Source organism: Rhinichthys klamathensis, unplaced genomic scaffold (assembly GCF_029890125.1).
Source record: "Rhinichthys klamathensis goyatoka isolate OS25496 unplaced genomic scaffold, OSU_Roscu_1.1 h1tg000275l_1, whole genome shotgun sequence".
NCBI lineage: Eukaryota > Metazoa > Chordata > Actinopteri > Cypriniformes > Leuciscidae > Rhinichthys > Rhinichthys klamathensis.
Genome location: NW_026606794.1, coordinates 2,971,348 through 2,989,166, shown reverse-complemented (window position 1 = coordinate 2,989,166; position 17,819 = coordinate 2,971,348). Strand labels below are relative to the sequence as shown.

At 40.4% G+C, this 17,819-nt stretch overlaps 1 protein-coding gene across 18 annotated transcripts in view; it reads right to left on the bottom strand.

The window, feature by feature from the left end:
- The window catches only part of sox6 (SRY-box transcription factor 6), a 158,825-nt gene that overhangs the window by 56,360 nt on the left and 84,646 nt on the right, over positions 1-17,819 (bottom strand). For 16 of the 18 annotated variants that reach the window (XM_056268736.1, XM_056268734.1, XM_056268737.1 and 13 more), the window contains 2 exons: positions 14,721-14,893; positions 12,847-12,915 (listed from right to left, as the gene is read on the bottom strand). In XM_056268736.1, coding sequence (XP_056124711.1) covers positions 12,847-12,915; positions 14,721-14,893 — 242 coding nt within the window. The remainder of the gene's footprint in view (positions 1-12,846; positions 12,916-14,720; positions 14,894-17,819) is intronic. The other 2 variants (XM_056268733.1, XM_056268740.1) reach the window with 1 other exon arrangement.

Here is a 17,819-nt window from a genome sequence, read left to right as displayed (position 1 = left end):
GCCTTTGACAAAGATGTGGGAAGTGATTTATTCTCCCTTTTAAGTTGATAAGCCTATTTATTTTCCAATAGTAAGTGGAATTTAGCATTGTTTTTCCCTCATCAGAACAGACCTGTGATCCATTTTTGGGTCATGACCCATCAGTTTAGAACTGAGAATCCAGAGTCAGACCACCCGTTAACTAAAAATGGCATTGTCCAGTGAGCGAGTCAATGAAGAGAGAGAGAGAGAGAGAGAGAGAGAGAGAGAGAGAGAGAGAGAGAGAGAGAGAGAGAGAGAGAGAGAGAGAGAGAGAGAGAGTGAGAGGAGCATTCTCCTTCTTCCTGTCATCTGTGTGCAGACTAAGCCACTGTCTTCGCTCTACCCTTCCAGCAGCTGGGCCCGGAGAACAACAGAGAGTGCTCTGTTGTCCAGCAGAAAGCTGACATTGTTACGGCAAGGACTTTATTGCAGGCACATGAGAGTGTTGAGACTTTAAAACACGCTCAAATGTCATGTGCACACCCAGTGACTGGGAAGAATAATTATGAAAAAGAGAGCGAGGGAGAAACGGAGAGCGAGAGAAAGACAACAACAATTCAGTGTGCATGAAAAACGGACGAAAGACAAAACGGCCCATTCATTGTACTCCGTCGGGAATGCTCGGACCCTCCTCCGCCCCATCCGAAACACAAAGCGGCCCTTTTTTTGTGCTGCGACGCGCAGGGCTGAATGCTTTGCTTTGCCACCCTAGCCCTAAGAAAACACGGGCCCCCTTTCTAAACTGCCGGCTGGCCGCACACAGTAGAGGCTATTAATGCCTTGCCTACTTTCCCCCTGTGTGTGTGCCCACTACGGAGGCTGAGGACTACGTTAAAAAGCCAATGCAAAGACAAAACAGTTTGCTCAACATTAACAGGGAAAACACTGGGCCAGGCAGGAGGGGAGAGGAAACTAAGTCAACATCACACTGGAGGATGTGTTCTCCACCAACTGCTATTTTTCCTCTCGCAGGGCCCAGGCACAATGAGAGCTAAGTATAGGTCCGTCGAGCATGATCTGGGAGGGCTTGTGGTGCGGCGGCAAGTGACAGGTGCATTCTGATGAGATTCAGGGGTCGATGCTGGCCGGACAGCGACTGCTTTATACTGCCGTTGACCGGGTTTGGACTCAGCAAACCGCTCTCATGGATCGTAAATCAGCTGCTGATTTTTATGACGAGCAGTTAAGATGAGAGCAATAATAACTTTGTTCTAACACCCAGTGTCAATGTCACTAAGCACAGTACACAGATGCGAAATGTTACTAACCGTTATTAATACAAGCTGAATTCAGGTCGGTCTCAGCTACTTTTTTCTCCTGCTTCCTCACAACATTGTTAAAGGGATAGTTTACCCAGGGGAAAAAGATTCTGTCATCATTTACTCACTCTCATGGTGTTCCAAATCTGTATGATTTTCTTTCTTCTGCGGAACACACACAATTCTTAAGACTAAATCTAATGTTTTGGTCTGTACCATGAAAGTCAATGGGGTCCAAAACAACATTGGACAAAAGTGACTTTCATTGTATGTACAAAGCAACACAGAGACATTTCTCAGTATATCTTCTTTTGTGTACCACAAAAGAAAGAAAATCATACAGGCTTGAAAGAACATGAGGGTGCATAAATGATGACAGAATTATTATTTTGGGATGAAAGCCGAAAATGGCTTTTGTAGAACCTTTCATGGCTTTTGAATCACTAAAAAGCATGAAGGTATTATGCAGTTAACAGAAAAATTGAACAAACACAGGCTGATTTTAAGGAGTCACTTGTAATGATCACATATGGAACCACACAAGTATGTCTTTGTGTTGTGTTCTCTGACCATATACTGGAACCACGGTCTTTAGCCTGAACATACGCACAAATAAAAATAAAAAAATACGGAATGCTGTCTCTTCTATTAAATGGTAAGATTCTGTAACCTCATTTGATCATACGGTTAAAGTAAATGCTAAAGACAAATCTAGCTGCCAAAAGAAAGCACAGAGTTGTAGCAATCAACGTTCAGCCAGGCGATCACTGTTTATATTCGTAATTTCCGAAACTGTTTGAGATGGTGTTAAGTGTCCCACCTTCGACGATCCATTAGAGTAATATCAAAAGCATCATGACCCGTTGGTGAGGATGTAACTATTAGGCCCATTTTTATGCGTCATTAAGTTTTAAAACGGGCCTACAGAAGCTTTATTGTTCGAACCGCACATGACTTTATTTAACGTCAGCGTTTCTCCTGCTTTGTGACAAGAAGTCACATTTCATAACTAATTAAATTGATCCTCCGCACCACCTCCAACCAAGCACACTAAATGGAATTATTTGTATCCAAGTGTCAATATATTAAATCAAAGGGGGCTAATGAGTTGGGTCACCGCTTTCTTTTATCTCCACTCTCGCATGTTGGGCTCTTCATCAGCTAACAGTCTCCGCTAAATGGAGGATGAGCGCGTTTCAGGCTCCGCCGCACTGGGCACAAGCCAAGAGGATTTGATGAGACCGTTATGGCCCTCATCCTGGTGGAGGAGAGAAGCTAGCATACTCCACACCATAAAGAGAAGGGCATTAGCACGCGGGAAAACGTGTGTGCGCAGAGATGTAAACACACACCCGCGCTCATTTCCTTCCTTATTACAATCCATTTGCCTGGCAGACAATGCTAATTGGCAACACATTCTTTTTTTTAAGCGTAGCTTGTTTTCAGAGCTGTCTCTGCATAAATGAGACTTTAGCATGAGAGATCACAAGGGTGCTGGGAGACAACCAAAACCATCTAACAAGAGGCAAATTAGGAGCATTATCTTTGTTCAATTAGACACCCCTATATTTATCTAAAAAACCCAAGCAGAATTATTCACCATTATATGGCGCCTGGTGGATTTGAGGGAGCTTAATGAAATATTGGATTTAATTGTTGTTCATTGAATTAAAAAGGCAAACCAAATGGCTCTAGGCTAAAGACAAAGCTATGGTAATTAGCTTCATGTGCAGCAGCTAAATAATGGTGATTGTAATATGACTGAGAGGAGATGAAACCGGCGTAAAGTAACTGGATTACAATTCTCTTAACACGGATTCCGGGGCCAGAGGGAAATAGAAAAACATATGTTAACAGGCCACAGTCTATTTTAATATATGACCTTCTCCCTAAAATAAATAAAGTAAACAACGAAACTAAAAAAACAAAGCATTAATTTATTCTGGATCTTTTATATTAATAAGCAACTCGGTTAGCTAAAGTATAGCTAAACTAAAGAAAAAAGAACATATCCCACATATCCGGGAGAAAAAAAAGGAGAGACCTTTTCTTCTCTCAGAAAAAGACATAACGAATGAGTTCCTCAAAGTCTTGTGTGTTTAATTAGGAGGCTCTGTTCTGTCTGTGCAGACAGGGTTTCTTTTTGTTCAACTTCCTCTGTGAATTCTGTCACTGCTCTGCAAAATAGTGAGAGGGGAGACCTGAACACCATTATGCAACTTCTCAGAACAGACTGCTATTATTCCTACATCCCTGTTTGTGAGCTTTGAAATGCCAAAAGATGAAGAGAACGGCTTTTCAACCTGTGTAGATTCTCAGACAAACTGCCGAGCTTCTTGAGTGTGCATCATATAATACTATTACACAGTCAAAATACACAAGAATTTAGTATTATTTACAATTAAATTAGTTTGTCATGACCAACAGATGCAGACATGTGTGTTTTGTGTTTGAGACCTGGCTCTGATTAACCCTTTAGCCTGGCCTCCTCTCCCACTGATACACACGGCTATGAAGCAAACTCACAGCGGCCTGGGGAAATGGCACACATATGAGAGAGATCGGTCTCACATACACACAGAGACATTTGTCTGTCAGTCCACGGGAACAAAGGAATATCCTGAAGGCCCACTCTTCCACCGGCCTCTTAGACTGTTTAAAACACATTGGCACATTGTGTCTATCATCTGCACAAGTCGTCTTTAGTCTGTCTGGCTTCACTATGCTGGTGGTTAGATGTGTATAATTAAAAAGAATCTTTAATCTGGTGGCTGGATGCAGCTATTATCAGTTAACCCTTAGAGGCTCCCTGCTGCTCCCCCACACCATTTAAAACCACATGTGAGGGAACCTTTCCTGCTTTGAAGTGAATGTTGACAACAGCTTCTGCTTTAGCTGTAATAGTGCCACTCCTCTGCCCCTGAGCAGGAATGCAGATTCTACAGCGACAGAAAACACAGAACTGAAAAATGTATAGAATTATTATATTCATTTAAATGTGGTGGCTGATAATAAAAAACATCTACAAAAGCTATAATTATTTCAAATCAGTGTGTTGATATTGAAGAGAATGTACAAAACCTGACATAGTAGGAGTGAGTGATTATTGAGATAATAGACAAGCCTGCATGGAATCTGCACCCACAAAACAAAAACTCATACACAAATATCTGAACACAAAAATTCTCTCTCTTCCTTTAATTTATTTTTCCTCATTATAATTGCATATTGAAAAAAGTTCCATTCCTCTTTGTGAGCTTTGAAATACCAAAGGACAAGGAACGGCTACTCAACCTGTAAAGATTTAATTTGTTTTTCCTTAGTAGCATACTGAAAAAGTTTTGAAAAAAAAATGACGTGAATACATCAGTAAAAAAAAAGTAAATAAGTATAACTTAAAATAATTAAACTAAGCAAAACTTCAGCTACAGATGTTAATACATTTGTATTTGTAATTTTCACATTTAATCTCCAAATTAATGTAGAAACAACAAAGACAGTGGCCTATATTTTAATTAGTAGCCTATATTTTAAATATTTGTTTAATGGCATCTTTTTTATGAAAGAAGGTCAGTATCACTGATAACAATACTGCTACTGATGTCTCTATGACTTTTTTTTCTCAATTGTAGCCATTATAGCCATTCAGCATTTCAATATAATTGAAAGCTATAAGATTTATTAGACATTTAAATATATAATAAATTTTAATATAAGTGAACTTAAAACAATCTTCACATAAACCCATTATAATAAATGTCACATTTACCTGTGCCCTTCAATATATCAGGTTTTTTTCTATTGGCCCAGTCAGACCAGTTCAGATTTTTACTTGCCCTGTCAAAATGCCAAAAAAGTTGAATTGTTTTTGACCCATGCAGCCTCGTCTAAAAGGGCTTCCTACCTATACAGAAATTGAATAAAGTTATCCAACGCTTCACAGTCTTCACTGCATAAATTATAAATTAAATATAGATCAATCCTTATTAAAGCTACAAAAGTAATTCAGTCAACAGCAATGAGTGATTTTCTTTTTTTCTTTTTTTGATTATCCTAAATGACAGACAGCAGCAGGTTTATTAGGCTGCTGTCCCTTTGAGACCTGCTGCACATGACGCATAACTGACACGCATCCAATTTTCTCACAACTCTTTATGTTCATTTAAGACTTCATTTAACTAATTTAAAGTGGTCATCGGATGTCCATTTTCCACAAGTTGGTATGATTCTTTGGGGTCTTCATGTAAAGTTTGTAACATACTTTGGTTAAAATTCCTCAAAGGTTGTGTAAAACAACACGCTTTTTACCTCCTCAAAAACAGCTCTGTTCACAGCGACCCGTTTCGGTGCATGTCTCTTTAAAGGATAATGAGCAACTGCTCACCCCCCAAAAAATCCCCTCTCTTCCATGGGGTGTTTCGACACAAGACACGTAAAGTGCTGCCTTGGCAGACAGTATACAAATGGCCGAGGGCTGAAATATGCTAATGCGGGACAGTCCGTCAGTGGCCGTGGGCGGAGCATGAGCAATATGACATCATATTGCTCAGAAAATCCAAACGGCTTGATTATTGAGAGTGTTTAGGCTTTTTGAGAATTAAAAAAAAAAGGAGTGAATGGATTTTTTTCATTGTATGGTGGTTGTGTCCACATCCTGCAAAGACACATTTATATGCGAACACCATATAAAAGTGAATTTTGCATCCAATGACCCCTTTAAGACCGTGAAACGCGCATTTTGGCATAGTTTTGTATTTTTGTCCGTTCAAGCGATGCCTGAAGCGGCTTTCTGTGTGCACGAGTTGTGTGTGTGTGTGTGTGTCACACAGACGGGAGATTCACAGACGTGCGCGCCAGCTCTGCAATGCATTCTCTTTTGAGTCTTATCGCACTTGAATAAGAACATGATCGCTTGTCAAAGGAAGATGGAAAAAATGGATACTGCGTTAATTGCATTAAATATTTTTTAACGCGTTAAACTGAAACAAATGTTTAATGCATTAATTTTGACAGCCCTAATATATCTATATACAGAGCTGCCAACTCTCACGCATTGACCGTGAGACTCTCACACAATTGACCCTTTTCACACGTGTTCACGCCACACATCCATTTTCTCATGCAGAAAAAAATCGGGAAGCAAAGAGGACACTGACACCGACAGACTAGACAGAGAAGGTTACTTTTGATATGGAACAAATTCACAGCTCTCAGATTCTGTAAATTTTATTACGAAATTCTAACAATAAATACCGTTTTGGCGATTTTAAATGAGAAAGATCGCTGTAGCGCCTCAGTTGAAATGGCACGTAAACCGATCATCTCTCTTCACTAGCCTAGTTAATAGTAAATAAACACGAATGATCAATAGCTGTGTGTTGAAAGATACAGTAACTTACCGAAATGTATATGCCTCATACATACTGTAATATCGACCAATCAGTGCTTTTCAACCGCGGAAAGAGGTCAATAAAATAGCTGGAGTAGACTACAATGTCACATAACGTTACATTTACCTCAGGAAGGCCATTTAATGACCATAGCATGCAAGTTGGCTAGAAAAAAAAAAGAAAAAAAAAAAGAGTATTTTATAATATATTTAGTATTAGTATAAATGAGTATTTTGCTAAATATGTGCACTATATTACATATTTATTATATTTTTTACTTATATCATTAAAAATATTATAAAGTTGTTGTAATAAAAACCGCATTAGGCCTATATTTAATTTGAGTTGTTATTTTTAACCTTTAATAATACCAGCTGACAGGGCTCTCTGTAGTCTATGTTTACAGCATTAGGTGCGATTTTCTTTCTTGAGAAAAATTAACATCTACTGTAGCCTATATGTATAATATGTATCCAAATAGAATCAAGATTGGAATAAAACCACAATAATTAAATTGAAATTGTAAAATTTGTATCAAGCTATAATAAAAGCAGTAGCCTATACCAATTATTCCACCATGCTGTCACTAAACTTAATAAAAGTATGTGTAGTTAGCCTACCAAATGTTTTGACAACCACAATAGCCTACACTTATAGTGATGCAAGTTCTTTTCTTTTTTTTACATCGTGTGGACGAGAAGTGGCGATTGCAAGAAGAGGGTGAAAGATGGAGAGCAAGAGGTCTGTGTGATCCAGCCGGTGCTGGCAGGAGAAAGAGGGGAGAGAGAGGTGTGGGGGGGGTGGGAGGAAGAAAGGGGGGAGGACAGCGGAAGACAGCCACGTGGAGGTTTCTCTCAGTAGAGTAGCAAGAGGAAGTGGAGCCCTGGGGTTAGATAAGTAGAACCAGGCCTGTACAATGACAGAGTGTTTGAACCGGCGGTCTGCTTTAAAACACAGGAAGCGACCGTCGGCACAACAATGGCCCTACACGGACAAACAGCATCTCTGTCCGTTGACAAACACAGCTCAGTGTGACTATCTCTCTCTGTCTCTCATAGCCGCGCCGTGTGAGGAGGGAGATCGAAGCTAATAAACTCTTGTTTGCTGTGAAATGAGAGACAGTATATGAGCATCATAATGGGATTCTCATAGAGAAAGAGTTGTTTAATCTCAACGGGAATTTTTCCTCAAACACACCACAGCCTCGCCTCGACTCAGTATCTAAAGTTCACGCTGACCTTTGAGGGAATCATTCTTCTCTTGATGTTTGTGCGTGTGTGTATACAATAAGATGAGCCTGCCTCCACCTGTGTGTTCTCCTCCCTACGTCACCTCAGCTCACATCGTACCAGCCCCAGCGTGCAGGAATGCCTGGATCCGAGCCAAGACTCTGCTAGAGATCCACATCAACCCCGGCCCGGATCATCCCCAAGTCCAGCCTGGCAATTTACAGCTGCCATCGCAAAACAGAGCCCAGAGAGAGACAATAGCACCTTATACACATGCACACATGTACAGGCCTTTGAAATCTCAACCAAGTACAGCAGCTTTAATCATAAGTATAAAGTGTAAGAGATGTATGAGCTCAGAGGACATAGAACAGTCTCTCCTAACAACCTCTTGGAAAAAAAAAGCTTTTTTTGTGATTTAACCTTGTATACAGGGACTTATGTCATCATCGTAGGGAGCTCAGGCAAAGCAAAAGAAAGTGGGAAAAGGAAAGTGATTAATCACATATCAATATCATTACGTTAAACAAACTTTTGGTCAAGAACTTAGTACTGTTTGACTACTCATTCATCAGTGTGTTGCTTTGGTTTTTAGCCCAAGAAACTCAAAAAGGAAGAAAGAACAAAAAAGAAAGAAAAGAAAAACAAATAAAACAATTTGAAACGAGAAAGAGAAATGGAAAGGGGTTTTAAACAACTGAGGTTTAAATTAAATTACTTTTTAAAAAAATCGATACATTAATTATTGTTATATTAGTTATATTATATTTTCTTAATTTTTTTTCATATTATATTCCTTTGGGATTTATATATATATATATATATATATATATATATATATATATAGAGAGAGAGAGAGAGAGAGAGAGAGAGAGAGAGAGAGAGAGAGAGAGAGAGAGAGAGAGAGAGAGAGAGAGAGAGAGAGAGAGAGAGAGAGAGAGAGAGAGAGAGAGAGAGAGAGAGAGAGAGAGAATTAAAGTACCCATTTTCTGTTTATTTAAACTCATTTCTGTCAAGGATAACGAAATAAGACATTAAAGATCTCTCACATAAGATATTTCTTTCCTACAGAAAGCCATCCACAATTTCAGCTGATTTTAATGGTATGAGGGCGAATAAAATAGAGAGTTGAATTGTCAAGGAGCGGAACACGAATCACTCGGCTTGATTAATACCGAACAACACAGGCTTTCCTTCCTGTTGGAGGCGGTGGCTTTTACATGTTCTTATTTGTGCGGCTTTACTTGTCTTACATAAGTAACACATTTTCTCTTTCAGATCAAGATTTACTTCGACATTTGTTTTTAATTGTTCCTAAGCCTCTCCTTCAATCTCTGATGGTGCTTTTAAGTTTGTGCTTCAGTCACATAACAGTAATCCGGTCCCTGGACGGAATTAGTTGCCATATGAAATTTCTCAACAAGAGGCTTTTGGCTAAAGAAATAAATAAGAAAGTAAAACCTTGAGCTTGAAGTTCTGATAAGCCTCTAACGCTGTAATCTAAACATCTGTTATCTTTAAAACAAGTGACATTGTAATTCCTGAAAAGACAAAGTCTCAATCTCTCCGTCTCTCTGAGCTCATTGTACAAAATGTGAAAGGATGAAACAGAGAGAAGGGCAATTTAAAAGTGGTTTGATTTGGGCAACGGACAGTGCCAAACAACTCTGGAGAAAACCAGAACTGGTTTTCCGAGCCAGCGCTGTATTCTGTTACATGCCTGATGGTTTTATTTGGACCCCGTTCAGTCCCGTTTACAGAATCCAGTGATGTGATCAGTTACATCAGCAATAAAGGTCTAAAGCGCCGCTTAACATGTGAGCCAAAACAGTAGCGCTTTGATGGGGAGACTGGCTCTTTAAACCATGCACACGCTCCATGCTAACAGCGGGGAAACCCAATCCTTGCATGCTGTTTTACCACTCAACTTTTACGTCTTCTACATGAAGGCTGAAGAGCTTGTTTGGAGTACTAATTAACTCAAAAGCTGTTGTATATTAAGAGCACTGGGCATTTTTTTGTAGAGCTAGCTCTAATGAAAACAGAGTGCCAAAGAACTGCATTAGCAAGCCTCCTCATCTCGCTTCCCATCGCATCGTACTCTTGTCTTATGACTTTCTCTTCTTCTTCTTTACGACAAGCCATGGCCTCTAGAGACGGAAGTTAAATGGGTCACAAAGCGAGGCAATGCTAATGATATATGAAAACAAAGTCAGAGAAGATAAAAAGCATAATAAGATACAGGTCCTAAGCCTGACTTTCTTGGTGTCCGTTTCTGGTTGTGTTCTGGTCTTACAATTTGTGATTAGAACCCAGTGTAACAGCAGCAGATAGAGACTGTCTCTTGTGCTAGATGCATGGTACAGACCATTAAGATCATTACAAATCACACTGTATGACATGGATCTAATAAACTTGTGCACAACATTGTGGCAAGCAGGGCGCGACCGAGAGCCGTGGGAACGGAGCGAGTTCGGTGGCGTGAGTGCTAATGAGCCACACCAGCCTCGAGTGTCTTACGGAGGAGCAACAACAGTGAAGGACGAAAGAGGACCAGGCCTAGACTTTATGTTGTCTTTTGTATATGTTTGTGTACTTTACTTTGGTTTTGTGTTTGAAAACTGTGATACATTAAAAACGTCTCTTAAGCTCACCTAGGATGCATTTATTTGATCAAAAATATGGTAAAAAAGTAATATTCTGAAATATTATTACAATTTAAAACATCTGTTTTCATTTTTTTTTTTCTATTTTAATATATTTTTAAAATGCATTCCTTTGATGGCGTCACATGATCCTTCAGAAACCATTCTCATATGCTGATTTGGTTCTCAATAAGCATTTCTTAGTATTAACAAGGATGAAAACAGTTGTGGAAACTGTGATGTTTTTTTGTTTTTGTTTTTATGAATAGAAAATGAAAAATAATTATTTGTAACTTTACTGTCACTTTTGATCAATTTAATGTGTTTTTGTTGAATACAAATATTAATATATTTTTTTATTTATTAGAAAGACCCTAAACTTTTGAAAGGTGGTGCACGCGCACAATACAATGTGACAGTAAACTATTATGCTGTATCTCTATTTTTTGGAAAGGCTAGCTTGTTAGAGTAAAAGCTATAATATGTTGACAGCTTAGGTCATGTCATGCTGCCAAAAAAGTTATGTTAACATAGCTACTTATGTTAGCAACTCTTCAGTGCACTGCAGGAATGACAATATAGTGTAGCCCAGCTGTTTAGGATGAGCTCTGTCGCTAGTTTCCACTCGAAAAGGTAATTAAACTGTTCACCCAAACTCTTACTCCACTGCTACCGTCTGAACACACAGTAAGCATGTAGGGGCCTGTCTACTGGAAAGTGAAGAGCGCTGATTCTCACACACATGGCGTGGTGGAGTGCGCATAACAGGCGTTAGTAGCACAGTGGCTAGTTCTGTGGGCTCTTCAACAGCACAAGCCTTTAACAGATTGGGTCTTTCTCTTGAGAAGTGCACTTCACTTGACAGAGGTTTTACGTTTTACTGCCGAGCTATAAATCTGTCGTGCTTCGGGCTGTGTAAATAAGACAGTGGTTTGTTTTTACCTGACACATCTGAGCAGAGAAAGTAAGAAAGGCAGATGGTTAACCTCACAATGAATGGTACAGCGTTGAGAAGAAAACCTCCTGGATTCCATTCTGAGGGCCTCAAGCTTACGGGCTTTGAAGTATATGTCAAATGCACAGGAAGATATGAGACGTGAAATAGAGAGTGAAAAGTGAGGACTGAGAGGTAGAGAATGAAATAAGTGTGTAAAAAGTGATGAAAAATGTGAGAGAAGACCAGCTGACATCATGGTGAATTGGGTGTGAATCTAGGAGAGAAAGGAGGAGTGGGGAATGTTGTACCTGTCTCCAATGAAAGCAAGCGGGGAAAAAAATAAGAGGAAGAAAGTATCTCCAGGCATGGGCTGCTCTCATTGCCCTTGGCTTTTATGTGTGTATGGTGTGTGTAAAGACCTTGACCACTGCCACTGACCAGCTTGTGTACGTCCATGTCTCTGACTGGGTGGTCTGCTAACCTTGCTTGATGAAGCACCACATACCACACAAACCAACAGCCCTCTCACAAACACACACAAAGGCACACTCATTCTTCTACTGCATCTTTCCCCCTTCTTTCTTCGCATATACGTCACATTTATTTATGGCAGTCTTGTAAGCATTCTTTTTATTCTCCCTCTCCCATTTTGTTTCATTTCACATAATTGCTTGACGGAGGGGGGGAAAAGTGCAATCCACTTTGTGGCGAGAAAACGGATTTGGGTGACCACAGTGTGTACTTTGCAACTAATCCAATTCAATTATTTTAAGCAAAAAGCAAACTTTCAATGAGCCTATTCTTGAAGCACACTTATAAAGAGAGACCTTCAAAAGATCACTCAAACTGACTTAAGCAAGCAGCAAATATTTGCAAAAGGCAAGGTTTGTCCAAATTACGTGTCAACACGGTATGTTTACAGGATTGTCGGCCGCAACGAAGTTCAAGCAAATGAACGCAAAGTGATTTTTCCAATATTGGACAATGGGAAACGGGGCAAACAGTGGCGCCTGTGCTGTTTTTCCAAAGCCGCTGCCACGTCACCGCACTGGGATGGTGTAATTTCAGAGGCATTTATCACCGGCTTTCATGTCTCAAACCCTTAGGGCACTTTTCCACAAAACATGCAAACAGGCACCACTTGGTGTCATTAAGCTTTCTCTCATTTCAGTTTTTTTTCTCTTCCTTCATTAATTAGGGAGTGATAATTATTCTACCCATCTATAGCCCCTTCCGAATTAACATTGGCCAATTATCCTGATTGGTGACAGTTGTAACATGATTGATGACAGTTTTAAAAACAAAGTAACGGTTTTTGACAGAAGCGCATAAGAGGAGATGAAGACGTGAAAGTCAAGCACTGACCTGGATCTGCTGCTGGAGGAGATTGATTTTGTGCTGTTGCTGCAGAAGTTGCTGCTGTTGTCTGGCAATCTGCGAAAGCAAAGTGATTCATTTAGCTGAACACCGTCAGAAACCTTTAACCCTGGCCTAAAACATTAAAGGATGTACATTATCATAGTCTTGGAGAGCGCAACTGGATTTATTGTACCATGTATTTAAGCAGACAGATAATATATGCAATCAGAGCTTGTGGGTAACATCTCTCGTTCACCAATTGACCCTAATGACTGTAATCAGAGGCCTGCTAATGTGTATTATACCCAGCTCCAGGCCTGGCCGGGGCGATGCGCCAAAGGGTGAAAGACTGGCATGTTTATGCAACCTAGGAGTGGTCGGGTCTGCCCAAGGGTGGGCTCTCGACGTTAAGCGCATTGCATCCTCCCTCTCTCTCCATCTATCCCAGCCCCTGCAGACTCCCCCGTTCCTCCTCCTCAGTTAGCCTGACAGCCTAGGTTTAAGTGTCATTTAATTTTCATTTTCAAATATAATTACAAAGTGTTCACTGTAAGATTTCACCCGTCTGCAAATGTGTCAGGATTAATTTGTGCTGGCTTCTTCACTAGTGTCAACAGTTAATTACTGTGTCGTGTCTGGATGGCTAAATGACATCCTAACTTCAGGCTCCCCTCCTCCTCCCTTTCTCTCTAGCTCTTTTCTATCCTCTCCCTCCATTTTGTTTGTCATTAATGGAAAGGGATGCATTCTTGAACATTTGCGAAACTGTAAATTCCTGCAATAACCGTTTATTAAAATCAGCTGAGCATACAATGAAGATACAATTCTCATAAAGTTGGATATTAATGTAGAGAGTCGGGTGACATTAATAGGACGAATTCAGAAATGAGCGTATCCGCTTCAGGTAAACGCAGACCACATTAATATGCACCTATTCATCTGCATAATAAATTGACAGCAATTATATGGTTTCGCCATAAAAAAAGCTGTGAAGATGGAGATGTATCTTGTGCGACATTAACGGAGCTCATGAGCTGCTGATGCCTTCAGTACGCCTCATTTGATAGAGCTACACATGCTTCTCATGCAAAGTTTGAATTAATAGTGATCAATTTCCCTACCAATTTACGTGCTTCCATATTTGATCAATTATGTACAATAACCATTACTTTGTGCATCCATCCTCACAACCACAGAGCCTGATTTATCAAGGAAAAAAATCAAGCCATAAATTTAATTAAAATATTAAATTGCTAAATAGAAGGACTCATTACCAATTTAAAAGTAATGTAAAAAATAAAAGTATAAGAGTAATCTTGTTTTAAATGCTTCTTCTGATAAATGAGGCTGTAAAATAAGAATATGTGATGCATGGCTGATAAGATCTTCACTAGATAGCTTTAAACAAAACAACTGGGTTTAGACGGTAAGCCAGTGAGAGACGGTTTGGGGAGAATTAGCTTCCTTTTAAATAATGATTATGTATTTTAACTGAATTGGTAACACCCCACTTGAAGTTGAATTGAAATGACAGAAAGAGGAATTTACTGAATTGAATTGAAATTCAAAACAGTTAATAGATTCTGGGAAATGAAGTTCTCCCACACTGGTCCACTAACATTAATTAAAATGTTAAATTAAATATGATGATATATACAAACTAAGGACAAATTCCTAATTGTTAAAACAATTAAAATGTTGCTATTTTAGTTAAAACTTGCAGTTTCAAATTCAAATTCAAATTTTAATTCTACATCTTGTTTGCAATTGATTTTCAATTCAAATGAAGTTCCGATTCAGGAACAGACTTTAATTCTGATTTATTGAATTCTGACTTTTGACTTCTGAATGGCGCTCCACCCTGGTGTGCACATTCTCACCTGCTCTTGCTGTTGGCGTGCCAGCTCCATTTGCTGACGTTGTTTCTCCATCTGCGAGGCGGCCAGTTTCTTCTGCTCATCATGGGCGGCCAGGAGCTGCTCGCGCAGGCTGATGAGCTGTGTGATCATGGTGGAGAGCTGTCGCTCCTTCTCTGCAAGACTTTCTGGAGTACCTGCGACAGAACACATGCAGTCAAACGAAATAAACCAATGGCAAGAACAGAAACAAAGTCTTCTCCCCATGACCCGGTACACTCTCCCAGCAGTGAAAAGAAAAGGTTTACATATCATGTTACAACAGCCAGATGTCCCTCACCTCTTAAATATAGTCTCTATATGAATGCAAAGGTCAGTTATCCTAGAGACAGAACAGCAAACAAAGCAAGTGCTGCAAAACAGATCCTTGTTAATTGATCTGCGCATCAGAGATATAAAAAGCTCCCACAATCGAGACGCTCATGAGATCAGCAAGTTTTTTTTCTCTCTCTCTCTCTTGAGAGGGCAGGACAGAGCCAGCAAATGCTGAGCATCCGAACGGATACAGTACATATCAGTCAAGAGAATTCCTGAAGACCACAGAAGGCGGTCCAGGAGGGAAACTCTAGCTCCTTCAAAGCCGAGAATGGTATCATCCAAACAGCCCAAGTCTAACAACGGAAAGGCTTCAATAAAAGTGCGAAGGTCGCGAGTCCCTCACTCTCTCTTTCCACTTCTGGTGATCGCGGCTTCTCTGAGAGATGGTGAGGAATGGAATTGTTCCTATTAAATAAGAGGAGCTGTCACAAAACGAGTGAAGGTGGCAGATTAGTGACAGACAATACAGGGCAAGTGTGTGTGCGTGCTGGCGACAGTCGCATGACTGGAGGCGCTGCCATGTAATGACTGCTCTCAATTCTCATTAAGGGAGGAGTAGACACAAACACCTCGGAGCTGACGTGCCTCTCGCAAACAGGGTCACCGTCACCTCTGTATCCTCTCATTATCTCTCTTGTGTCTCTAACCAAAGCATAATCACACCAGAAAATGTGCATGCCTCCTGCACGTCCTCCCATGAGGCTGCGCTGTACCTTAAGCTAATCAATGCTAAGTGATCCTGCCTCCGGACAGTAGGCTAACCTGCTGCTGCATGAGAACAGTACGATTGGCTTGGCTAGCAGCCAGCTCAGTGTTAAATTCTTTCCTGGGTGTCTTCCTGTGCTCCCCTGGCCACATCTGTCTTGAGTTTCTCTGAAGCGGCTCCCTGGGGCCCGCTCGAGTTCAACTATTTTAATTTGACTAAACACCTGATTTATTTTATGTCTCTGATGAGGAAGGCCGTTTGTCTTAATAGGGCCTGTCAACCTCCAGCCCCCATTCAGAGCAATTTACTGGCCGGGCCTGCACGGCAGCAATAAAGGAGAGAGGCTGCAATTCTCCATTTACCCTCTCTCTCAAAAAAGATACCTAAAAAGCGCCCATTCACTGCTACTGCATGTGGTTTCCTTGGGTCTGAATTGACTTTTTATTCAGCAGACTACACTTGTTGTGTATGGCTTATCTGTAAAATTGATACATTTGCTACCGATTTTATTAACCTTTGGCTTGAGCCATGAACAGCCGTATTTAGCGGCTGCTGCTGTCGGGACTGACATCTGCCCCCGTGCAAGCTCAGAAAGAGAAGGGGAGTCAGAAGGAGGTGGGGGCGGCAGAGCATCTCTCAGTGGACGAAGGGAAAGACACTTCACCAAGTCAGAAGGGCTGTTGGATGTCAAATAGCATAACTTGCCCCTCCTCCCAACAGAGAATCTCAGGGGCCTCTGGGGGAGGACAGGACTCATATCTTACTGAGGGGCAAACATCTGGACTCAATTCTGCCCACTCAGGAGCTCTCTGGACAACCCTCCAACTCAATCACACATTTCAATCACACAATCCACTGCACTCGGTACTGAGATACAACAGTCAGGACTACACTTCCATAAGGATACATTCCGTAATTATCATTTTTCAAACTACATATATATATATATATGTTTGGAAAATAATTATATATATATATATATATATATATATATATATATATATATATATATTATATATAGAGAGAGAGAGAGAGAGAGAGAGAGAGAGAGAGAGAGAGAGAGAGAGAGAGAGAGAGAGAGAGAGAGAGAGAGAGAGAGAGAGAGAGAGAGAGAGAGAGAGAGAGAGAGAGAGAGAGAGAGAGGTAACGATTGCATGCATGTTACAGTAGCCAAGTTTTACAGAGAGGCCGCAGATTGTGGAGGACCCAGCACAGGTTCTGTGTATGCAGAGTGCTGGTCTGCACAAACACCAGCAGCATACTAACAGAGGCTCCATTGTTTCGTCTCCGGCTCGATTGTCCAGAGCTCACCCCTACCACCCCACCCCACTACCAAAATGTCTTCCTGCTTCTCTCTCACCCCTGTTTTTCCCTCCTCATATTTCTGCCCTGTTCTGGTCCTACCTCATTGTTTTCTGACTAAAGCAGACAACTTCTCAGTGGATAATGGAAAGTTGAATGTCTTGAAAGATGTGCACTTGAATAGCAAACAATAGGCTAATATTTAACAATATTATACACGATATTGTGTAAAAAATTATAGCTATTACATAATGAATAACAATCTATATATATATATATATATATATATATATATATATGCATTTATTTATTTACTTGAATGGATAAAACTCAATTGTGAGAATTACATGAGAATTGTGCATATTTTGGTACTCCTGTTTTGGTAAAGAAAATCATGTTCTTTCTGCATTGAATTATAGATTTCTTTTAAAAGCAGATAAAACTTTTATTGGCAGGGGAGCATGGGGGGAGCTCGCTCTGTATCTGTCTGCAGAGTGCTGACAAAGAGAGCACTGGTGCATATTGCATTGCTCTTAACGGCAGTGAGTCTGGCTGCTCTTGTAAAGGTGTCTCCTTGCATTGTCGTTCTGGCTTGACAGGGTCTGGCCAGGAGATTTTAAATAATGAGAGAAGGTTTGGTTTGTCTAATTCATCAACGAAGACATAAGATTCCACTCAGGACCTTTGGCTGAGGGGGAAAAAGAAAGAATGGGCAAGAATATGCAAGAGAGGCGACA